Source organism: Filicampus tigris, chromosome 1, assembly GCF_054856515.1.
Source record: "Filicampus tigris isolate MCC_2025a chromosome 1, RoL_Ftig_1.0, whole genome shotgun sequence".
In the NCBI taxonomy this organism is placed as follows: Eukaryota; Metazoa; Chordata; class Actinopteri; order Syngnathiformes; family Syngnathidae; genus Filicampus; species Filicampus tigris.
In genome coordinates, this window is record NC_141217.1 from 31,410,247 (window position 1) to 31,436,369 (window position 26,123).

The 26,123-nt window shown below is 40.8% G+C and overlaps 1 protein-coding gene and 1 long non-coding RNA gene across 3 annotated transcripts; one reads left to right on the forward strand and one right to left on the reverse strand.

Moving 5' to 3' along the window:
* Positions 1 to 219: 219 nt before the first annotated feature.
* Positions 220 to 7,358, reverse strand: LOC147153572 (uncharacterized). Its single transcript, XR_015087014.1, has 2 exons — positions 6,770 to 7,358; positions 220 to 2,049 (listed from the first exon to the last, which is right to left on the reverse strand). It is a non-coding gene; the product is annotated as an uncharacterized LOC147153572 (long non-coding RNA).
* On the forward strand, positions 1,660 to 25,815 carry hnf4a (hepatocyte nuclear factor 4, alpha). 2 transcript variants are annotated; one of them, XM_086032247.1, is made up of 11 exons: positions 1,661 to 1,911; positions 13,164 to 13,276; positions 15,027 to 15,201; positions 15,279 to 15,373; positions 17,066 to 17,172; positions 17,260 to 17,415; positions 18,551 to 18,638; positions 18,769 to 18,921; positions 20,141 to 20,377; positions 22,098 to 22,220; positions 24,939 to 25,815. In XM_086032247.1, the coding sequence occupies exons 2-11, from the start codon at positions 13,189 to 13,191 to the stop codon at positions 25,079 to 25,081; spliced, it is 1,365 nt and encodes a 454-aa protein (XP_085888373.1). In that variant the 5' UTR covers positions 1,661 to 1,911; positions 13,164 to 13,188; the 3' UTR covers positions 25,082 to 25,815. The 2 variants fall into 2 exon arrangements, with proteins under 2 accessions (XP_085888381.1, XP_085888373.1); XM_086032255.1 differs by lacking the exon at positions 13,164 to 13,276 and having other exon boundaries at positions 1,660 to 1,911.
* Positions 25,816 to 26,123: the final 308 nt, after the last annotated feature.

A 26,123-nucleotide genomic window follows, 5' to 3' on the forward strand; every position in this document is an offset into this window, starting at 1 on the left:
GCACATCAGCACTTGCTCGTACTCAAGATAATACAATGACAACTCGTTGATGTTAAAAAAACAAAACCATACGGATACGGGATGCATATTTTGGTTTTACAATATGCAAGTTTTAGCACTGTGTGTATGTATGTGTGAGTGTGGTCAGCTATCCCTGCCTTCTCTGAAGCTTAAAAAAAAAAAAAAAAAACACAAAAAATGAGGCAAACAAAACCCGACTATACATATATATGTATATTTGTATCATCTATATGTACAGTATATATGTATATAACTTTCACAACTCAATTAAATTTTTTCAAACATCTTTTGAAGAGCGAAAGTAACAATAAACAACTGAGATAATGTGGTTGCACAAGTGTGCACACACTTTTGTAACTGAGTGAACCAATCACATTCAAACACGTTAAACAGGAGTCAGCAGTGGCGGCTCGTCGATAGAGGGCACTAGGGCCGCCCTACCTATTTGAGTCACATTGAAAAGGACAACAATTTAATATCATGAAAATGAAAATAAAAAATAGGAAAAAAAATGCTTCAAAATAAATGTATATCTGTCTTTAGATGAGCAGGATAAATAGTATACAGGCATTGATGAATAAAATTGATTCCTTTATCTCTTGTGTATCAAACGATGACATTCTCCCAGTTTGGGTGCACAAAACATCGCCGATAGACTCTGGTTTAAAGTGTGACATGCACAGTGAGTCCTTGTACAACACACACAAACTGAGCACCATAGGGCGTTGAATTCTACGGCCCCCAGCCAATAAAGTTCAAACGAATAACGGCTAACTCACTCAGGGCCAAGAATGTGTTTACATGTTTTTTTTAAATACTTTTTTTTTAAACACAATTGATGATGCAATATGTGTAGACAATTTCACAATATTCACAGGCATTTATAATTTAGCCTCTGTAAAAAAAAAGAATACTGTTACTGCAGCTTACCGAGTTGCTTAAAGTAGTTGTGAAACTCTTTTATGTCCATACGGCTGTATTATACTGCCTCTGGTGGTCAAGGTGGGCAGACCAAAAGGAGCGGCGCTGATTAATTCTTTATGTTCTGTGGAATTATATTGTGTTATGCTTTTCTAAAGTACAATACAGTGGACCCCACGTATTCTTAGTTCGGCACGTGGATATATATATATATATATATATAATTTTTTTAAAATTAATATTTGGGATTTTTTGTTGTAAACTCGTCGTGGCAGTATATCACAGATTATTCTTTCATTCTAAATCTGCTATTTTTTTAAAGTAAAAAAAATAAAGTGTTTTTGAATGGGTGTCAATTATTTGCACACTATTTGCAGGCCGGTCACATTTTTAACTGAGCTGTTTTAGTATTGCAATACAAATGTCCTTACTTCACTTTAGCTGGGAGATAAATGCAAATTATATACACAAGTAAAAGTAATGAATTTTCTGGTGACATTTGGAAATCAATGGACTTCTCCATACTTTTGTCTCTCCTTATCCAAATGAACAAAACAGCAACAATTAGTCCTCCGCATGAACGTGAGCTCTCCAAGCATTTGTACAGTCCCACGAAAGAGGCTTAGAAAGTACAATAATCTCATGTTTTGCACAAATTGCATCCAACCGAGCAGCTCCTCCTCTCAAGTGCAAGTGAAGCATGTCGTGTGACCCATCTCTCTTGCGCTCGGCGCGTCCGCATCGAAGCGTTCGCCAGTCCGCTAATTTGACGCCATTAAAGCCAGCGTCCAATCAAATCTCATTGTGACAAGTATTAGAGGATTATCATTGAGCGCCTCGTGGCCCAGACAAACATCCGCGTCCAGTCTCAGGCCGTCGTCCGGTCTCAGCTCATGGGCCTTCGCCCCGCGGGCCGGCTGAGCGTCGGGATGTACGGCCACGACGGGACGCCGCGCTTCTCTCCCTCAGGTAAACGCCAAGGCGAAGTTTTGGAGCTGGGGGGGTCGGGTGTGGGTTTCGGGGCCTCCGGTTAGAACACGACTAGCTGCTGTTTGTGCTTCTTAAAGCTCAGCTGAGTGGATGCCAAAGCTACTTGTGTGTTGACGTCTAGAAAAATGGAATGGTAGGATGGAAAGAGACATTGTTGCATCTTAAAACAATCAATTTCTAGCTAAGTGAGTTGATCATGTTTCAGGCAACGAACGTGTGGCTGGGTAGGGTTTAGCCACACGGTGGCAGCAGAGTCTTCACTCTAAGTTTTTCTTGTCAGTTGCTCACTTTCTTGTCTGTAGTTATGTTGCTGAGAGGTGGCGAACGTGCTCAAGTCAAACTCTTTACTGAAGTGGAAATATTGATGCTTGGGGAAAAAAATAGACTGGTAAAAAGGAAAACTACTGATTCAACTCCTTAAATAGTAGAACTAAAAAAGTACAGACTGAAATATACTTAAAGATAAGCAAAAAAACAACGTTGATTACTGCTAAATATACACAATATAAAATGCAACAAATACAATTCAATTAAACATACATATCGTGCAAAGTACTCCCACAGATACACAAAAGTACAAATACTTGAGTAAAACAACAAATAATCTGGTAGATATAGACGCACTAGATCCACAAACCCTCCACTATGACTGTGAGGGGTCATCGGGAGCATACGGCCTGCATCTCACCGAGCGACGGGGTGTAAAGGACTGAAAATAATGTGTTGGATTTGCAGCATTAAAAGGTTGTATTTGCTGAAATCTAAAAGTATTTAACACATAACACATACCACCACTGTGAAATTCTGAAGAAATATGACCTCCTGAGCTGGGAAAACATACAAAAATATTCGTATTGTATCCTTGTATATAAAATAGTGGTCTGGCTCCATCTCCAATAAATAAATTTGTAAAGAAGAATATGAACAGGTCAACTAGAGCAGGGTCTAGAGGTGACCGTATAGTTCCATTCAGAAAAAGTGCCTTTGGCCAGTCAGTGTGTTCATACAGAGCATCTCACACCTGGTACACGGTACCTAATGCCATACGAGACATACCCTCTCTCATTTCATTCAGTAAACACCGAAAAATCTGGCTTCTTGAGAATCAAGCCTGTAATCACATTGCTTCCTAGTGTATTTGATTACTATAGAGTGGGATATCATCTTCTTTTGATCTGTTTGTAATTTATGTGTATGAATATGTCTTTGGAAATGTTTGTTGTGTGTTTGTTTTTGTGACATGCTATATAAACAAACAAATATGTAGGTGAATACTGTTATTAGTGCGTGCACAAACATCTGTGTACATTACTGAAGTGCAATAGTATCTTACTACTTTAGACATTAGCTGGCTCTAGCAACTAGCACCTAGCACTTTAACATTCAAGCACTTTGCACTAAAGCATTTTAACATGTATGAAACCTAGCATTGTAGCACTTTAAAATAATATTCATACTCGGTCTTATTCAATGTATTTATGGCTGTCCATTATTGTATTCTTTTTGTTCTTTGAAATTTTACTGTATTTTTTAAACTTGTATGATGTTTTCTTTTTTTATTTATTTTTTTATTCTAACATCAACCTGCCACAGGGACAACAGATGTAAATTAGCCATTGGCTATAATCTCTCTGATTAATATGCACTGTCCCTGTATACTTAAAAAAAAGTAAAAAATACAAAATTTCAATCCAAAACATCTTAAAGTGGAAGTCAACCCAAATATTTTTTTTTCAAGAATGTGTTCTATGCAGGTCCACTAGTTGAAACATGGCATTGTGATTATTATTATGTTTGTGGAATATGAGTGAAGCTGCAAAATCCACCCGTTTTTAGCCATCATTGGGGGCGGCCATCGCGTCACTTCTGTTGACTGAAAATGACATCACAGGCGCTCAGGGCTCAGATAACAACCAATCATGGCTCAACTTCAGTAAACAGGTGAGCTGTGATTGGTCATTACCTGAGCCATGAGCAACTGTGATGTCATTTTCAGTCGACAGAAGTGACAAAATGGCCTCCCCCAGAGATGGCTAAAAACGCGTGGATTAACTCCTATTCCACAAATGCAATATTTATCAGAATGCCTTGTTTCAACTAGTGGGCCTGAATAGAACATATTCTTGACCTTAACAGGTCAAGTTACATTTTAACATAGAGCCACTTCTTTACATCCTATAAAAATGTCTTGAAATACTGCAGTGCACAATCATTTGGAACCATGCAATTGAAGGAAAAAAAAAAAAAAATATATATATATATATATATATATATATATATATATATATATATATATATATATATATATATATATATATATATATATATATATATATATATATATATATGCAAATATATCAGATCAACCGTCCGAAGGATCTCAGCGGGTTCGACTGGAGACGGGCCACTGATACGGTCAGCCCACAAGTGGACGTGAATCGTCAGCAAAACAGTTAATGATTGCAGGGCCTTATCGCACGCTGTGATTGATTCACGTCTTGCGTGTCTCTTCGTTTTTATTGACACAATTGTTGACTTATTGGTGCATGGAGGTGACTTTTTGACATGATGTGACACGCAGGCGTTTTGACAAAGATATGCTAAAGAGCCACCGTCAGGATGAGTGCATCGCACTTGCTGAAATGTGACACGCTAAGAGTGAGCCAATAGGAAGAAGAAGCAACGTCTTTTCCCAAGTGCACACCTCCGCCATATTTTATCGTCGCTTTTTATCGTCTTGTAATATGTCGCGATACCGGTCGGCTAAATAGGCCCTTGTGGTTTATGATTAGCCTGAAACCAAATAGATGTCACGAGAGAGAACAATCTGAGCACTCCTCTCAGGTTTGATTTCGTGACAAGCCATATTTATCGTTATCCTTGAACGTCAAATGACAAGAGGAGACGGGATAGGATAAGGATTATGACCACGAAAAAACTTCTTCAGGATTTCGTGGGTCCTGTAGCGCAGGCAAACCAATTTTCCGCTTTGTGTACCAGCAGGCCTCTGAGCAGACCATTGGAGACAGAAAACTCAGATTTGCCTAGGGCGGCAAATAGCGAGTATTTGAATAAATGATTTATCTGTTTATTGCTTTGTCAATTAATTGATGAGTCAGCTAAAAAAAAGTATTACTTTACATCCCTATATTTATAAACAGGACATTTCATGTTGACAGTGCAGAAAATGCACAGCCTTTGATTGATTCCGATTCAGTGACTGGTTTGGTCTGCAACATGTTATAAATTGGCAAAATGTTGATCATTGTTTTTCAAAGTAAAATCAGATATTTGAAAATGTCTAATTTGGATTCAACAGAAAAGTAACTTGCTTTCAAGGAACACAAAATAGAAAATATTTACTGTTGAGAGTCTGAAATTACGAGGATTTCGACACATTTAAATTAAACAGTCTCTAAACAATTCATCGATCATCAAAATAATTCTCAATTCATTTGCTAATAAAATAGTTATCGATTAATCGTCGCACCTCTAAATGTGTCAAACCCAAAACCTGGGAACCAGGTCAGCCATTTTTTTTCTTTGCAAAATGGATTTGGATTTCTTTTCATTTTTGGCAGAAAATTTGAACAAAATTAAACATGTTCTACACTTTTTTACAACGACAAAACAAGGCAAAATAGAAAAACAAGTAAAAAAGCACAAACAAACCACTTGTTGTTCACAACATAAAACATACAATCCGTGTATAACTGACGAACATTATAAATGCTGCCCTGCGACTGGCTGGCGACCAGTTCGGGGTGTAGTCTGCCTTCGCCCATTGACGGCTGGGATAGGCTCCAGCAACTCCCCGCGACCCTATATAGGATAAGCGGTTTGGAAGATGACATTATAAATGCAAGGGAAAAAAGCGACATCTTTTTCTTAACCCAAAAATGAATTGAAGAAATTGTGATCGACCTCCAATAATCGTTTTCCATGAAAAACTGGGATTCGCTTTCCACATAAATAAATTAAAAATACTGAAGGAAAAAAAATCTTTGAATGGGTGACGACCTGCGAATATGTGGGAGTCCCATTTATGTATTTTAGATTATTAAGTGAAATTGTTATTTTCAGTCCAAGTGTGGTGCTTGCTCCACACACAATTTAAATGATGACGGAACACAGAAGCATTTTTGGTTTGCATTTTTAGTGGATTATGAAAGTTTGGCTTTAATTTTATGACCACCAGGACGACTAAAAAAAAGATTTTCTATTTTATTTGAAAGTAAACTTCAACCAGGCGTCACAATATTTTTGTGTGGTTTTTGTGCGGCAGTTTTGATTTCACTATTGCAACAGTTTATTTTTTTTTTTTAATACATACAGGTAAAAAGAAATGACAATTTAGATGTCAAAAGGCTTTTGTGGCTTCTGGTGTTTTTTTTTATGTTGTTGTCTTTTTTTCTGTGGGACACATTCCAAATGGCTCTAAATATTTAAGGTGCCCGACCCCTGGCGCAACTACGATGTGGCGTGCAATGAAAATGAAATTGACACCTCAGCTTTAAGTGGACAGCGAGTTTAAAAAGCAGTTTCAAGCGTCTTTGAGTACTTAATAAATCAATCGAATACATTTCTTGTTTCTATTTGTTCTGGGATTGAAGGTCAGAAAAGGCAAAAAGCACTCAAAAGAACAGTCAATTTTGACACAATATGGACCATTGTTTGCAAAATACTAGCAATCGGGCGGCTCGGAAATATGATTTTTTTTTTTTTTTTTTTTCTCCACCCCCCCCCACCGGCCAGCCAGTGTGGCTTGCATAAGCGTTGTTATTTGCAGATAGTTATCTGTTGACACGGTGGCTGCCACGACACTGCATGCACTCACCTATCTGCTCCATCTACTGCATGACAGTAGAGCAGCAGCCTCCTTTGTGCTGTAGCTAGCATATTGTCTGCCTCCTCTCCTTTCTCTCCGCTCTTATCAACACCCACAAACAAACGGCTCCTGTGCCGCCAGCGGAAGAAAATAAGTCCCGGGCTCCCCGTTCTTCCTTTTCCTCGCCGCCGGCTCCCGTATTTTGGGTGCTAACGTGCGGCCGGCCGCCTTGCCTGCTGCCTTTGAGATGGGACGCGTGGCAATGAAACGCAGTCATTGAGGAGAAGCTCCAAATAGGCAGCGCTTGCAACTGGAGTTTGCTCAGTGGTCGGAGATTCCTATTCAGAATAGATAGACAGGACTTTGTTCACAAACTAGAGTTTGAAGTCTGAAAGGGGAGACTCGCGCATGTGTTACATCAGGCCTTGGCGGTCTTTTGACTTTTGGCCTCCGGGGCAGGGGTTTGGGTGACTAATTATAAGACAGCGCTATGTGGCCCGTCGCACTTCAAACATGGCAGCCTCCCACTCGCCACTGCCGTCATACGGCAAAGTACACAAAACGAGCGCAGTTCATTAGCGCTGGTTTAGTTCTCAACACGGGACTTGTGTCCAAAGCCTGACCAGTCCCCCAAAAAGTGAAAACAGTGGGATATCCCCGTTTCAAATGTTAAAAGCGTGTGGGGGAGGTAAAACTAAAAATGTACAATTTATGAGGTCTAACTATATCACTGAGTTCACTAATTGTGAATGTTTCTCAAACAAATCCCCTGCAATAAAAAAAAATCGTCATCCGAACACGTCATCGGTTGGTTGGTATTGTCTGAAAAAGGTTGGATTTGTTCAGCCCGCAAATTGACACCCTCCAAAAGTCTTGTCAAACTGAACAGCGTTACACAATGTACCTTTTTTTTTTTTTTAATTGGTTTTGTAAGAGTGCCAGTAACATTGCCACACACGCTGTCTGTCGTCTGCACTCATGTGCGCCTTTGCCCCGCGAAATAAGCTTTTGCACCTGGTGATTTTTGTCTTTACAGCTGTGAAAAGTGAATATTTTTATTGTAATGTATTTGATGTGAATATGGATCATTTTTGTGCACATTTAGTAACTTTCAAAAGGATTCCAAAAAAAAAATTCTGGGTATTGTCATATCGAAAACGTGCCCAGATAACTCGGATAGAAAGCAAGCATAATTAATGTTGGGCATATGCCTGATGCAAATGCCTCTTGTGTTGAAAGGTTCGAAGGCCGCATCGTTTGAAAGCAACATGCGTTGCGGTAACATGCCAGTAACGTGCTGTGAGGGCCAACTTCAAAATAAAAGCCGAACCAATAATGACACATGCGTCAATAAGGCTTTTATTTTGAAGTTGATCCTGATGGCCCATTAACGACGTGTTGCCGTAATGCAAACTATGAACAAACGTTGGTGTGGCGGCTGGCTTGACGTCCATCTTTTCGACTTAATTTTCTAAGTAAAAAAATAAAAAATAAATAATAATAATAACTCCAGTGTGTGCAAGTGTAATTGTGAATGTGCTGACCTTTGTCTTCATTTTGCTTTCGCTCTTTAAACATGCATCCGCTATTGTCAACAAACGCCAGGAATAAATTGGCGGTACAAATATCTGTGTAGAAAATGATTTATCGGACTATCAAGATGGCACACATGTAACATCATTTCCATGATTAGCAGCCAATATGGACCCGCCAATTTGAATGAAAATGTCACCGTAAAAGTGCGTAATCCATTCAAAGGTGCATTTTGAGCTTTAAGGCGCTTTTTCAAGCTAAACTAAATCATTAATATCAATTAAGCCATGCATGTTCATTTGGCCAGTGTCACTTTAAGAAAAACGAGACATGAACAGAGTTGTGGAAACCTATTTTCTTACACAAGCTGAAAGATACTTTAAATTAAGCCTCATATACTTGATATGTGTCATTTTCATATCATTTGATCAATACCAGTAAGTAGTACCAATACCAGCGTTCAAAATATATAAATTGTGATTTGGCATTTTTTATTTATGCTGACTTGTTTTTATAAGTGTAAATCCCTCCCGTGCTGAAACAGACACGCTTCCGGTCCTTTTTCCAAAAAGTGTTTGATGTTTTCAAATTTTAGGCGTTCCTAATAAAGGACGTCCTTATTGACAAAGAAAACTCTATATCCAAAAATGGAATTAGCATCTTCAGAAAACATGTTGCTAAACTTAATTTGAAACACATAGCGGTAAACCCATTTTGGCATTAAACATGTGAAAAATATCACTTTAGAATATTTTTCTTTCTTAGAAAGGATTATTACCTTTTGAATGACAACAACCGCCACTAATTTAAATGCTCATATCTGTCAAATTAACTGATTTTCAAAATGTGCCGGGGAGTCGGTATGGGCAGGCACTTAACACGCCTCCAAATTCCTTTGACGTGCGAGTGCCACATAAGACAGTGACGACATGGGAGAATTTCAGGCTCCTTCGCCCTATCTGAAACCTCGGAACAGTTTGTCAGTTCATGATTAAGAAAGCTATAACCGTACAGATTATCTTTTATAGGCCTCCACAGTATATGACTCTTTCTTGAGGAGTTCACAGAAAACTGAGATGGGAGCAGCGATACAAACCTTTTAATGACAGGCAAGATAAGATTTACTCAGGTGGTGACTCATGTACAGGAAAGCTGATTCGGCCTCCAACTAGCGAGCCCCCCCCCTCCCCCGCTTTGAAATAATCAGCGCACTTCTTGAGCAAATAGAAGCATTGCAGAAGAGCAAATCGAACATGTTGTAAGAGGAGATGACCTCTGTACACACACGCAAAAACAATTTGGCCGTGTTTTTGTGCTAAAGAATCTATCGACGTGCGCTGTCTCAAACGTCCACCACAATCCAGAACTTGCCGCTTGTCGAGCCTCCAAATGGCCGACCTTCAAAACTAAATTTACCATTTGGACGAATTATAGTTGCGTTAAAAAATTTGCCATCATAAAATCTTTTATTTTATTTTCTAATCATTTTAGTCTTTGTGGCGTTTTCTTAAAAAAAAAATAAATAAAATAATATGGAATGAACACTTTAGGCCTCTAAAATCCTCCATAACAAATACAATCATGAAAAAAGCAAACTGATGACTGAAGTATATGAGCTATTCTACTGCTCTTCTCACTAATGTTTGAGTTGTTCTGATTTTAGTGCAAGTGATGCCGTTTGACGGTATTTTGAAATGTTTTTTGGCCAGTACGAGCTTATTGGTGTTTTTTTTTCTATTTTTTTAACTGAAACTTGTCAGCCAGTCAAAGAAGGGCTCGCACATGTCGCGGCCGAAACAAAAGGGGCAAAGGGATGTGTTGGAAATAACAACCATTTTTACAGTTTTACTTTCACTTGAAGGTGTTTTTTAATCAGGTCTTCATCAACGAGATCACACAAAAAAGATTCCCCAAAATTTGTTTAGACACAAAAAAACTCCAGTTTCTCCAGAACCCATCGTGCGATTTCCTAAATTCTTGCTGCGTTGTAACTCTCGGTTTAGACCCTGTGTTAGTAATTGAGGGAGGGCTGCGCTGCTGTGGGAGTGGTCACAGCCCACGTCAATCATGGCCAAAGAAAGCGAAAACTAAAATTCAATGTTCAAAGTGTTTGATGCCCACTGTTCACATACTTATGAATGGAATGCAGCTGGTTAGACCCGCCGCCTAACTTGTGCGCAAGCGTAAGGTCTAGATCAACTTTTTCCCCCCAAATTGTCACTCCGCCAGGAGCAGGACAGTCCCTCTGTTGCGCCAGCCAACCCAGCTTGCGCTGGCATGAAAATCAAGATCTGCCGATATTCGCGCCATGAGTATGGTACAAATAATGTCGATTAAGAAAGATGTTTTTCCAGAAGGGATTTTTGAATTTTAGAATGTAACAAGTAATATTCTTAAATTTTGGTGCGCGTTCACTCACAGTTGAGTTGCTTTTATTGAAATGCTGTGCTATTGCTTGTTGCTGTTAAACTCGAGTGTCTCAAACTACCGGAGACAAATTCCTTGTTTTTACATACTTGGCCACTGAAAATAATTCTGATTCCGATATTCGTGTTGCGTTTATTTTAGCTTAACATCCGTTTTGCTCTGTTTTAACCAACTTGCAGTCTGCTGCCAGGTCGGAATTGCAAATGACATTCTGTTCTTCATGGAATAGCTCATGGACAAATTAAGGTTAAAAAAAAAAAAAAAAAGCATTCATCCTTTGAAAGAGGCAAAAACAAGGTCTGTTGAAATGTTGCTTTGTCATGCATTTCTTGTTTTTTTTGTTGTTGTTGTCAAAATCGTAACAAACGGCTGGGCAGCTGGAACTTCAAGATACCGCTGTAATCTTTTCTTTATTCATTTTTAATTGAGGGTGGAGTTTCATGTGAGTTAATCACTGCACCCTTTACTGTTGCCATCAGCCTCGTGGCATTCAGTAGGTTTTAATCACCTCGGTTTCTGATTGGATTAGTGGGTGGGGGGGGGGTCAGGTTTGTGAAAATCCAATCATGGAGCACATCATCTCACACTGAGCGTGTTTACTTTTTAGCGTTATGGGCTCAAGAAAAATACTTTTACGAGACCTCGGTGTAGCTGAGTGCACAGTTAACAAGTTCAAGCCTACCTGGAGGTTTACTGCTCGCTGAACTCCAGATCGTTGACCTGCTGCTGTGTACTGGCACTTTCTCTTCAAATACAACACTACTGTTTGCTGTGTCACATGCACCACGAGGCCACCGTGCACAAAAAAAAAAAACAGGCTTGATTCTCAAAGACACGTAGATTAACTGGACAAGACAATAAATTACAGGATCCACAAGCCAAACATATGACAATTAAAAGTGGTTTTCGTTTAGGATTCGAGGATTCGACGCTCGCTCTATATAACCACAGCAAAATCAAAATGCCGTTTTTGTAGCAACAAATGACAATATTTAAAAAAAACAACAACAAAAAAACCGATATCATATAAATAAATAGATAAATATATATAAAATTAGAAGAATTTAGCTATGTCAAAGTGCAGTACTTCTGTATTGTATAACTTATTTAGATGCGGAGTGGATTGCAATACTGTATATTAGCAAGTTGTTACAGTGCAAGAGAAAACTTTTGTCAAGTGTTCTCAAGTTAATGAATGACTTGCACGATATTGATTGTTTACGCATAGGTTGACGCAAGGCCATGAGAAATGCTGCCCCTAAACCCCCCCCCGGCAAAAAAAAAATCTAATCATAATGATGATCATCACAAAAGACAGATATTCAGATTTTTGGAGGCCTTTTCTCAGCACACCGCAAGGATTTTTTTTTTTTCTTTTTAAGATATGTGATTAGGCATGTTACGCAAGCTACCTTTAGTCTACTGCTGATTGTAAAAGAATGGAAAAAGACAGAATCAAATCCTGGTTAAAGGAAAGTGTGTTATTTCATTTGGTAGTTTGGTTTATAACCACTGACCACAATATCAGAGGGTCTTCAAAATGCCAAAATGCTCGAAAATGGCTGGTAGTGAATCGGTTTGAAGATGGAGTAAGAAAAGAGGCTGTTTGCACCATCCAAAAAACAGCTTTAAAAAAAAAAATTAATAATTTAATTTTATTCTCATTGACAGAACTTAGAGAGAATAATGAACTGACTGCTCTTGATTGGCTGAGACAGACGCTCTTGGCTTGTGTCACTCCTTTCAAGCAGCAAACTCAGCTCCTGAGCTTTTTTTTTGGGGGGGGGTGGGGGGTTTGTTTTGAGCTGATCAATAACAAGCCTCTTGTGCGTCATTTCATAAACAATGAAGTCTTAGGCCTGCTCATTATGCGGGCATTAACTCCGATTTAGCGGCAAAGTAGCTGTGGAATATGATGGACTGATGTGACCGCGTTCCTCGCTTTCCCCCTTAGGTGGATGCTGGACTTGCGCGCATGTGACACACGCATGAGGCCGGCTTATAAAAGTGATGTGCAAAGCCGTTCACCTCTCGCGGCGCAATTGTCGAACCATGTCTGATGACAAGAGGATCGAAGATATCAAAGTTGTGCTATCTCTTCAGAGAGAGCGAGAGAGAGAGAGAGGGAGAGAGAGAGAGAAACAGTGATTCACCATTGAAGAGGTTGGTTAACCATCAACCAATGCGACAGCCTCCTCGCCTCTTGGCTGCTTAGCGGCACGAGGGAAGGAGGCCAGCTCATGTCAGTCTCCTGTCAGGTCCCCGTCAAGTTTGGGAGCTACCCCACGTTTGGGTGGAGCCAGTGGACTAAAAGAGGGAGGCGGGGGGGGGCTGGAGGTGTTCAGGGGAGGGGAGGGGGGAGAAGAAGAAGGAGTAGGGTGATGGTGGGGGGGGGGGTTAACATTAGCTTCTGATACTACGAGTCTTTCCATCACACTGTCAGGTAGTGGACAATCGTTTTGGCAGACATGGACATGGCAGACTACAGCGAGGCCCTGGACCCGGCGTACACCACGCTGGAGTTCGAAAACATGCATGTGCTGGCCATGGGCGCAGGTGAGCGCAACTTTTGCAAAGCTCAATTATCATCTGCCTGAATTCAGCAGCTACACGGATGCTCTTGGCGTCAGTTCACCAGGTTGAGTGCCTTTGAGCAGCGCGGCCGTTCCTGTTAAATGCTCTGTTACCCAAACCCATAATCATTTCTTTTTTTTTTTTTTTTCCTCCCTTGCCTTTTATACCTTAAGTGCTTCCACCTTATTTCAAACGTGCACTCTCCCATGACGCCTGGCTGCGATCCTGACTGTGAAGAAGTTGGAAATCTTTTCCCAGGGCTTCTTTTTCATGCCAGGCCCGCTGGCCTGCTTCAATCAATAGACGTGTCACGGTATAGTGTGATTGATTGAGCCAGTCGGGAGATTGCAGGGAAACTGTCGCCACTGATCAGATTGAACCCAACCTATATTCATGATGTTCTGTTGACTAGCAGTGGATAGTAACTAAGTACAAATAGTACCTCATTACTGTACATATTTTTCATTTATCTGTAGTTCACTTGGGTATTTATGTGTCTGAAAACGTTATATTTTGATCCCTACACTTGAGAACAGATATCTGAACGTTCTACTGCCATGGGTGACAACACGACATAAAAAAAAAAAGGCGTAAATAGAGAGTGACGACGTCAAGCGAGGTTACGATCTTGATTAATTGAGATCTTGGGGTCGAACGTTAACCAAAATGGCAGCAGATTCAGAGAAGCAGGCTATTCCCCATCTATGGAACTGCTACAAGAATGATTCATTGCAAACACGTTTACGTTTTGTGCCAGCCGAAAAAGCACCAGGTTCAAATGTTCAAAATGTCTCCATCTGATCCGAAAAAACACATTCAAGGATTCATTTTTGGGGGGGTTGTTATCAAGCTTGCGTTTTTTTGCTTTGTTAGTTCACAAATGTGTGCAAAGTTTGTGAACACGTTGCTTTGATAAAAGTCAAGGCAACGCTAGCTAGCTCTTAATTGCCAACACTTTTTTTTTTCTCACAAATATCAGTACTTCTAAGTAGAGTGTGAGTGTTGCGCTAAATTATCAAAAGTAGTCGTCACTGTTTTGCTTTGAACCAGCACTTCCACTTTACCAGTCTTTTTTTAAATTTTTTTTTTAAATTATACAATTTTCTGTACTTCTCCTTCATGACAGAGTCTGAATACTTTTGCCACCTCTGCTGTTGACTCGCAGACTCTTGTTGTGCGAGCTATTCAAGGAGGGGCAACGATCCGCACAGGTTCTCTTGATGGTTTTGATCAGCCTTTTATGAGCAATGTCTTTGTTGCTGTCATTCACACAGAGGCTTGTTCCAAACTCCAACAAGTTTCTAAGTAGGAAACTCCATTGGAATTAGCGGGAATTTACAGGGAACAAAGCAGGAATTTACAAAATAGAATGTTGAAGCTCTTAATGGGGAAGTTAACTATAGTTGGGAAAATATATTTGAGAAAATCCTGACTAAAGCAAGCAGTGAAACGTGGGGGGAAATGGAGCAATGAAGGTTCTGTAACGCAAGGAAAGCTGTCTACTTTGCACGGATGTCCGCTTATGACCAGAGTATATTTAATGCACTCGAGAAATTTCACTTGAATACCCAGTTCATTCCCATTCATTTCCAATTTTTGGAATATTTCCAAAAGGCCCCTCCTTAATTTCCTCCGGTGAGTTATGGGAAAGATTTTGGAAAACATGCTGGCTACTTTCCGGGCGTTTGCACACCTCCTGGTATGAAGTGTGAACTTGAGCGTGTTTCCTCAGATTCCTCGCCGGCTGAGAGCACCAACATGAGCGCCACGAGCCACCTGACGCCGGGCAGCCTGTGTGCCATCTGCGGGGACAGAGCCACGGGCAAGCACTACGGCGCGTCCAGCTGCGACGGCTGCAAAGGCTTCTTTCGGCGCAGCGTCCGCAAAAACCACATGTACTCGTGCAGGTGGGATTCCAAGAGGGAAGAATATGCGTTGGGTGTCTCTCGTGACTCATTGACAGCACAAAATGTATCCTGTGCAGATTCAACAGACAATGTATCGTGGACAAAGACAAGAGAAATCAATGCAGATACTGCAGACTGAAGAAGTGCTTCAGGGCTGGCATGAAGAAAGAAGGTACGAAAGTCAAGACTGAATGTCAACGTGCGCTTGCCTCACTCAAGTGACAGCACTCAGCTCGGCCCGGGTGTGTCGCAACACCTAAAAGAGGAGTTGTTTGTTAATGATCACTCCACGGGGCGATGAAGTCTCTGAGCGGCTTTTGCTGAGCAAATACCTCTGAGCAATAATAGCCATATACTGATAAACATGACAGCCTTGGAAATCTTATTTTTCTTTGGACATGACTCAGTGGCCTCTCTCTGAGGCGCAGAAAGTTTGAGTTTTACTGCCTTTGTGGCAGCGGGGACTTAATAGCGTCGCTAGTTTGTTTATTATAGTATAGAATTATAGAAAACATCAATACTATTAAAAAAAAAAAACATAACACAAAAAAACAGCATGCAACTGTGCGCTTTCATCATCAGCGGACGTTCACAATCAAAATTGTTCGAAAAACATGATCAAAACATGAAACTTTTAAATAAAATATACCATACTCAGCTGAGATGATGATCATTACATGTAAAAATGTGCTCGGATGTGCTTCGCTTTTCTAACTTAGCTTGTTGTGACCAACCAATCAGAGGAGGAAAAATGCTGACATCATGTGAGGCAAATGTGAAATCTGAAGTGTTATAGAAACGATTCAGAGGCCAATACAGTTGAAGTTACTTTGGCCATCAGACATGGCTGAAATCTGACTGGGAAAAAAAATAAATTAAATAAGACTCGCACGTGCTTGAGGCAGCGCATGCAAGAGAAACACTAGAAAATGAAGAATACATGTATATATATATATATATATATATATATATATATATATATATATATATATATATATATATATATATATATATATATATATATATATATATATATATATATATATATATATATATATATAATATACTGGAGGTACAGTTGTGTTTTGAGCTCACATTTTCAGTACTTGCATCTTACGTGCAAATGTTATTGCTGCGTGGTTTTAAACAGTGCAAGACAGACTTATGAAAAAAACTAGGCCTGAAACTAATGATTATTTTAATAATAGATTAATCTGTCAATTATTTGTTAGAATAATCGATGAATCTGAGAAAAAAGTTTGTTTTTTAAAAATATCTCCATGCCCTAATTCAAAAGCAGGACATTATTCCGACTTGCCAATGCTGAAAATGCACAAACACGGATTGATTATGATTCAGTTCGTGGTTTTGTCCGTAACATCTGGCAAAAAATTGACAAAACTATTGATCATGTTTTCCCGTATTAAAAGCAATTGTTTGCAAATGTCTTATTTTGATTCAATACAGAGATCAAATCTGTATGCTTTCACGGAGGACAACGGAAATCGGGGAATATTTACTGTTGAGGGGCAGAAATTGCGATCATTAAAATAGTTAGTGATTAGTTTGATAATCAATTATCTATCGATTCATTGATTGGTGCATCTCTAAAAAACACTTTAAAAAGGGGAGGGAATGGATTGGATTAATTGCATTTCCATTCATTCGAATGAGGAAAGATGATTTGAGATACGGGCGTGGTTACGGAACCAATGAAACTCATCTCTCGTCACCACTGTATTCGAATGTAGGTTGTAAATGCAGATCAGTGCTTCCTACGGTGTTTCGGCCAGCAGAGAAGGCTTTACTGGCAGCGGTTTGTGGCGCCTTTCAGCATGTGTGCAACACGTATGAATGTGTGCAGCTGTGCAGAACGAGAGAGACCGAATCAGCACCAGGAGATCCAGCTACGAAGACAGCAGTTTACCCTCCATCAATGCACTCATCCAAGCAGACGTGCTGTCAAGACAGGTACTGGCCGCCTTCTGCAACGACCCCCATCAATGACCATGAATGACCAAGTCCAGTAACATGCCGCCACGCCCCCGCCCCGTTCAGATCAGCTCCCCCGCGCCCATCCTGAACGGCGACATCCGCACCAAAAAGATCGCCGCCATCACGGACGTGTGCGAGTCCATGAAACAGCAGCTGCTGGTTCTGGTGGAGTGGGCCAAGTACATCCCGGCCTTCTGTGACCTGCCCCTGGATGACCAGGTAAGACTCAGACACAGTGTACATAGTTGTATAGACACTCTGGTCACTTATCAACCAGCCTACTGCAAGGACAACATCAATCCCCAAGACACACATCCACCCAAATAAGTTCCCTCCAAACATGCTCTGGAGGAAATCAAGCTAAATGATTAAAACCCACGGTGAGAAGGAGTAGAGTTTCTCATCACCCTTAACCGCACATGCTCCATGCAGAGTGGTTAATGTATTTTAATCCTCAGTTACAATATGATGAGCCGGTTTTAAAGTTATATGCTTCTTTGGGGGAAAAGTGCTGAATCATTAACAGTGTGATCACCAGCTCTTGGTAACTCATTTGCTGATGTTGTATTAGGAAGGGATTTGTTTTCCTCACTTGCTCCATAGGACAGAATTACAGAACCCCAAAAGTGACATGGGGATTTTTTTTTCTTTTTTTTTCTTTTGTAGCTAGCCACAATATACTGTAGATATAACATGCGCACAGAATCCTAAAGTAGGTATAATGTGCGCAAATGAATGATATTGTTATTCGTGGACTGCTGGGTAATGCCTGGATCAGACTAGAAGACACATTTGCTCTCTCATGATGGCAATCTGTCAGACTACTGCCATCAAATCTCAGTCGGAACACTGTCAACGCTACACGACATATATGTCACCGTATCCCGTCTTTTCCGATCATTGTCGAATCAAGCTGCGGGGAATGAGAAAAACGTGTCAACACTACCAGATGTAAGCGCTACCAGAGCGGCAACGACAACAACCGTGTTGACAACGACTCAGGCGAGGCGCCATTACGAGTCAAGGTGCAATGTTGCTGGGTTCTCGTTGATATGACACTACATGGAAGCTATCCCCAAAAAGTCAAACATGCTAGACATTGTGTATTGCAGTTTCTAGCAAAAGTAATGGGGAATGGGGATAATACTGAGCTCACAAATTAGTATTTTGTGCTGATATCATACAGTACCTAATTCCCGCTCACAACTTAGTATTGGCTAGGTTTTTTCCACCATTTTTTCCCCCCCGGTGTCATGTCTGTGGCTCCCAAAACGTTTCCTTTTTTTTTTTTTTTTTTTTTTTTTTGTGGATTTGCTTTTAGCAAAATCAATTAAAAATAGCATCCTTATTTCAGGTGGCATTGCTTCGAGCTCATGCTGGAGAGCATCTGTTGCTCGGTGCTGCAAAGAGGTCCATGCTCTACAAAGATATCCTCCTATTAGGTAACGCCAGCACCTCAATGGCATTTTTGTCTTTCATGCTTCTTGCTACGGAGTCCAATCCTGTATTCAAAATAATCTCACGTGAATCCTGCGGTTGTTGTAGTCATAGTAGGAGTCGATTGTGTTGCAGGAAATGATCACATCATTCCCAGAAACTGCCCAGAACTGGAGGTGGGCCGGGTTGCTGTGAGGATCCTGGATGAGCTGGTGCTTCCCTTCCAGGAGCTTCAAATCGATGATAATGAATATGCCTGCTTGAAGGCTATTGTTTTCTTTGATCCAGGTACTGTAGACATTTTCAACCATGAATGTTTGTAATGCGTAAACAATTGGCGCTATGGTACTGTGGGTGGCAGAAAGCCAGAGAAGCATAATGGGTAGCAAGGTTTTTTGCGAGGGAATGCATTTTTTTAAAATGCGTGTTTATGTACTTCCGGGTCAGTTTAGCAGCTAGCCTAGCCTAGCGTCTAATGCGTGGCTGTTTGAGAGACGACAGTATGTCAGAGACAGAGAAACCGTGCTTAATATCAAAAACTGATTTTAGGTCTTTGTATTACAAGCGAATTTCAACACAATTCCATTAAACCCACACACGGCTGAAAACGCTCCCTTTGTTGCTTTTGTTTACCCGGAAAATAACCCGTAAGTACATAAACACGCATTTTTAAAAAATGCATTCCCTCGCAAAAAAACTTTGCGTTATCTCACAATTTTTGCGAGGGAACGCAATCTTTGCGAGAGAACGCAAAGTTTTTGCGAGGGAACGCAAAGTTGTTCTTTTTTTACTTCCATGTCACCTTAGGGGCTCCGTACTATACTGTTGGGGAGATTTAGCTTCAAACAGTTTTTCACCATTTCAGTTTTCCTGATTTTTGTGGTATGGCTATAACAGGGCCCAGTGACACACTTGGGCCCCCCCCCCCATGATACTCCCAACCAGTTTACCTGTTGAAATGTAAATTAAGCAGGTGTTTCTTCTCTCTGGGAGGCAATCTACCTTCCGTAACATCTTTTTTTTTTTTTCAACTGATACGTCACACATTCAAGCTACACCATTAGGGCAGGTGACTGAACTCATCATTCAGTCCATGTAGTCTGTTTTCTCAATTTCTCTGCCTTGGTCAAGTGACATGAAAGTAGGGATGCACAATGTTTTTCTTCCCACCGATACCGATTCCGATGCTTCTCCAAACCAATACGGATAACCGATATCTTTTTTATGTACACTACACACTATGTATTTATGAATAGTGTGAATACATATATGTATAGTATGAGTTGTGTATAGTATCTATTATATAGATAGTTGGATTACTTATCTGTCTGATAGTTATCGTTCATTGGTTTGGTTTACCATGACAATGCTTGATGTTTGCCATCTGGAAAGTACCTATACATGTGACCTCATGGTGAAAAAGCTGTACAGTTGAGCCAATAAGAATACCGTTTAGTTGTGACACATTCCCTGGTAAATAGTATACATGGCTTGTGTTTGCCGACAGATGCGAAAGGTCTGAGTGACCCTGGAAAGATCAAACGGATGCGATACCAAGTCCAGGTCAGCCTGGAGGACTACATCAACGACCGGCAATACGACTCCCGCGGACGTTTCGGGGAGCTGCTACTCTTGCTGCCGACCCTTCAGAGCATCACCTGGCAGATGATTGAACAAATCCAGTTCGTCAAACTTTTCGGCATGGCCAAAATTGACAATCTTCTACAGGAGATGCTTCTCGGAGGTGAGTTCTTAGTGGTTGAAGTACTGGACTTCTTAGTGGATCGTCTCATGCGTAGTACAATGGAAAAGAAAACAAAAGGTTCCATTCGATAAAATACTGTGATATTACGACAGAGAGCAAATTCATATCAGTTTTGGAAACTCAAGACTGATCAAGCTGCAAATGTTAGCCTTTCATGAGTAAAATGCTTGGTCTCGTCTGACCATAAAACCTTTCTCCGGAAGGCCTCTCTGTCCATGGCCATGTAAAAGCCACTTCACTGTAACACTTGGTAACATCCAAAGTAATACACTTTCATTTGACAGTTTGGGTTTTCCTTGACTTTCCTTTGGTAAATCTACAATTCTCCTTCTTAGATCTTCGCTGAGTTTATTAGACGTTGCCATTGTTCCGAACATTGGTCGAGCCAATGAGCGCTGTCAAATAAATCTTTTTAGTGCTATTAATAAGAAACTAGCAGCAGTAGGAGTCAATCATGCTCACTCACAAGAAGTTAATAGGTCTTGTCAGGTTAAAAGACAATTGTCGAACCTTCATTACCAAACCACAAGACTAAGTTGAATGTATGTTTACCCAGGATACATGTATGTAAACGTCTTGCATTTACATTTTGTTCCCGGCCGTCATGGCAGCCTTGTTTCAGGCCACCATGGACAAAACGAACGTGGTGTGATACTGAGCATTGCGTTCTACTACGCAACAGCGCACACGGTTTGGGAGAGTCCACCGCAGATGTGAAAAAGTCTACTACAAGTCTAATAACGTTAAACAAAGTGTTAAATTTACCTGCAGTGTCTATATGAATAACGTTTCGGGACAAGAGTTGGATTCGTGGTTTGTTGTTAATAGAAAATGAATCGTATCAAACTTTTATTGAGCAGCTAAACAACCATACACCACCATCCCCTCCAACTAACACCTACCCACCTGGATTTCATTCTCTCGGTTGGATCTGTCTGTAACTGACTCTTGACGTACTGTAGCTCAAGATGCTAATTGTCTCGGTTGCGGTAGCACTAATATTAAACCCACAAGCTAGCAAAATGAGTAAAAAAAAAAAAATGTGGAAAGTTTCTATGCAACAAGGAAAAGGCCCATTGAGGATTCAACACAAGAGCCAATGCCCAAGAAGAACAAGAAAGGTGCATTTCACAGACAAAAGCAGGAGACCTACGGTAGTTGAAATATGGATTTATTGTGACAGGCGATCCGCACGCACCCTATGTGGCGAGCTTCCCCAATGAGTCAATGAATCCTTCAAAACTGATTTGTCAACAAATGTAAGCGCCTTGAGAGTGTTATACTTGGTGGCTAACACCGCATTGCTAAAGCTAAATAGTCATTCAATATCGGTGAAGAATTGATCCTTTCCATGACAGACACACTGTTGTTACCCTTGTGATGGTGTTGGGGTATGGACTTGTATGAAGGGTCTGCGGCAGAAAAATGCTTGGGGACCACCGTCACAGACTGTGAAAAAACTCGGAAAGACTTGATATGGTTGCGGTAAATGGCGCTGTCGTGGCCGCCAAGGCCATAATGTAAACGTGGCAAACAAAAAATAAAAGCTACTGTCAACAAAATGACCCGTTTTTTTTCTGGGTTGATGCTATGATGAGCTTTCAATGGCATGTTTGCTTTGAATTCATTGAATTGAGGCATTAGTGAGCAGGCTCTGACAAATGCTGCCGTTTGCAACGTGTACGCTTTTGTCTTCCAGGCTCTGCCAATGAAGCGCCTCATGCGCCTCATTCTCTTCACCCTCACCTGGTTCAGGAGCACCTCAGTAGCAACGTCATCGTGGCCAGCAACATGCCAACGCCAATCCATAATGGACAAATATGTATGTACAAAAACAAAACAAAAACAACAAAACACAAATGAGAGTAGCAAAATGACAATGTGTCAAATGCCGAATGTGGTTGGATGGACCACTTCAGCCTGAGTACATTGTAGCAACAATTTTGAAAATCAGATGATGTTCTTGAGAAATTGAGTTTTATTTGGTGTCGAAAAAAGTTGCCTTTTTGGGGAATGATTTTGTGTGGTACTGCCATAGAAAATCTGCTCCAAAAATACCTTCAAATTAGAGTGAAATAGTCAATAACTTGATGGTTTCTCAACATACTGTATCTCCTCAACCCTTTTGCTTCATTTGCCTTACAGGGAAGCCCTTATGCAACTTTTCTGTTAAAAGTATCCAACATTAAGCTCAAGTTGACAAGTCAACATTACGGTGATGTTTCAAACAGCGCCACTTGCCCTTAAAACAGTACAAATTGAATAATTATTTGAGAGAAGAGCAGTGGTAGGCCGTGTGTACTTTAGTCATCAATTGCTTTTCTCCTGAATTTATTTGTTATGGAGAATAGGGTTGTTCCATGCCAAATCACTATTGTTGGAAAGGGAATTCAACAAGCATTCCACATTTGCATTTAAAAGATAGGTGCGTATTTTACTAACTTGACTTTTTGACCAGTAATTTGACCTTGAAATTGACCTTGTGGATCATGTGACCTGAACTAAAATTTTGATGAAATAACCTCTCACATGTTCTCTAAAACATATAAAAGTTTCAGAGATGTAAACAAAAATGTTAAGCAGCAATACATAGTCAAAGTATCCATACCCTCAGGCTTTCAATGAATATTCAACGAATATTCAACTTTCAATGAGAGATGTGTGCCACTGGAACAGGGACTGTTGGCAGCCGCCTGTCGTGCGGCGCTGGAACAACAACAACATGTAAAGGCCGCTGGATGTGCACCGCCGAAGCAGGAAAGGGTGCTGGCCGAAAGACATGCGCCACCGGAACAGGAACGGGTGGTGGACGCAGGACGTGTGCCGCTAACACAAGGAGTGAGGGAAAGGGAAAAGATCTGCTGTGTCACAGTCTCTAAGGGGCTTCCGTCAATGGCACTTAGTAGTCGGGGCAAGTCCGAAGACTGGCTCCTGTTGTCACACGGGGATTTTTGGGGTTGGAGTGGTCACAGGTTGATGTAATGCTCAGAGTTTCCACCAAAAATGCAAAGAGCCTGTGCAACCCACTGCGCCCATTCTTCTGGGAGAGGCGGATTCTGCTGATTTGTATTCCCCGGCGGCGGCAGGAATATCGGGGCTCGCGAAGGGCTGAGAGTGAGTGACCCTTCGAAGAGCAACAGCACAAGGTTGAGAAAGGGCGGGCAGGTTTGGCACTTCGACGGCATTCTCGAAGCTTGAAGCATGCTCCTCGGAAAGTTCGCGAACAAAAGCTGCCTTTGTCCTGCCTCATTCCATCCTCTCGAAGAGGTCAAAATCCTGAACTCAATGGCATAGTCTGCAGTTGACTGAGAGTCCTGACGTAATGACATCAGACGTTTGCTGGAGGGCTGATTAATAAAGGGCTAATCAAAGACTCTACGCATCTCTGAAGAAAAAGGCATCAGTTCCGTCTCTGACTTTAACTCCCACAAGGAATTGGCACACCTCCCTGCTGGCAAATTTTAAGGTCACGTGATCCAAAAGGTCAATTTCAAGTTTTAATTTGAATTATATATTATATATCAAGTTACTCAAATATGCAGAAATCTCCTAAGCGGGCCTTTTTGCCAAAAATGTCCAAATTCGGCGGCCCCTACCTCCCAAACTCCTGCTCCGATAGACCTAAAATTTAAAAACTTTTCAACAAGTACACTTAGTTTCATTAAAATCAAAAGCTGCTTGGTGAAAACTACTGGGGCGGCACGGTGGTCGACTGGTCAGCACATCCGGCTCACAATGCAGAGGTCGTGGGTTCACGTCCGGCCCCGCCCGTCCTATGTGGCGTTTGCATGTTCTCCCCGTGCCTGCGTGGGTTTTCTCCGGGTACTCCGGTTTCCTCTCACATTCCCAAAACATGCATTGTAGGTTAATTGTACGCTCTAAATTGTCCACAGGTATGATTGCGAGTGTCAATGTTTGTCTGTGTGTGCCCTGCGATTGGCTGGCAACCAATTCAGGGTGTCCCCCGCCTACTGCCCGAAGTCAGCTGGCTCCAGCACCCTCGTGCGGATAAGCGGGTTTGGATAATGGATGGATGGATAAAACCACTGGGTGATTTGGATTGGGATGACCTTACAGAGGCATTTGTTCATAACATGTATTTTTTTTTTTTTTAAATTCCACACGGTTGGCAGCCACTTGTCATGTTGCTAATTAGAGCAAATAGGATAGTTTGGCAGTTCTTTGTCGGCTGGATTTTGATTCATCTAAACCGCAGCTGAATGCATTTCGAGTTTTCCCTCCCAACTCTCTGTGCAGCCTCGTCATGTTTGTAGCTGAAAGGGCTTGTCAGAATAATCCTTTAAATTCTTCGTGCAAACTAATCTGGCTTACTTTGTCAAAGAAAACTTCTGTTATTCTTTCTTAACGTGTTTAATGCGCTGAGAAATTTCACAAAAGTGCTTGTTCTTTATCTGAAAATATGGTAGTGCTGTCTTGAGACATGTTCTACCGCAGGGGAGCAAATTGAATGATATAATGAGTCTTGTCTCGCTCACTCTCTTTCTAACCGGGTCCTGTTGTTTTGTGTTCTACTCTCCAGCCACTCCGGAAACCCCGATACCGTCTCCGCCTACAGCGTCCAGCTCAGAACATTACAAAATAGCTCAAGGTGTCATAGCCACTGTCCCCAAGCAGCCAACCTCCATCCCTCAGCCGACCATTACCAAGCAGGAGGCCATCTAAGACCCTTGTTTGAATGGGTTTTTTTTTCTATTTTTCCAAATAAACAGCTTTGAAGCTGTCCAGTTGACAGGAACATAAAGTAGCTAAGTGCCTTGAAAGTAATAACATGATTCTATTGTAAGTCTACAACTTAAACTGCGGTTTAATACCAGAAAAAAAGTACAGTTGTTGTGTATAATTGGCATTTCAAACGTTTTTTAGTTGTGTAAATAGTTTCTCGATGACCAACGTGGCTTTCTTTTGCATGTCTTAAGTGTGTGCCGGAAAAAGCTCGTGGTCGACATGGCAATGAGACCATGTCAGTATTTTATGAATGTTACAGGGCTTTGCATTCTGTTATGTGTTATGTTTGTGTTTTTATATTTCAAGTTCGTCTGTGGTAAAAAAAGAAAAAAAATGCTGTCAAGTCACAAATGCATTTCATCCAAGCTAAAGAGAAAAAAAAAACACTGTGTATGGGAGTTTGGTTATCTCGCCGGCCAGACGAAAACATGTTTGATTTACTAGAAAGAAGTCATGTGTTCAAAACTACTTTTTCATAAGCAGGCACACTGAGTAGGTTCTCCAGTTTTATTTTAAATGTGTATATTTTATGTTAACTACTTTCATGTCATGTTTGAACCCATAATAAAGTCAAGTGTGCCTTGTAGCCTATACTGCCTTAAAAACGGGCAAATGTGTTGCCGTACAATGTGAAGATGAACTAATAAATCAAGTTCTATTTTTACATTGCATTTGTTTGCAGTTGTATATGCTTCAAACAGAGGATATGCTATGGAAGCAGTACAAAGAAATTAAAGAGCGACCCTGATGACGATTTTTTTTTTTAAGCATGGTGCAACGTGGCAGTGCTGTGGGGTCACTGATAACGTAGCATTGGACTGATAAACAGCCATAAAATCATTGGACAAATGCAAAAAGGAAGAGATGGGGGAGGTGGTATCTTGGCATGTTCACTGTGTTCTAATGTCAACAACCCCAATAAATAAATAAAAGGAAGCACATTGAAAATGCAAATACATTGCCCATACGCACATTTTTT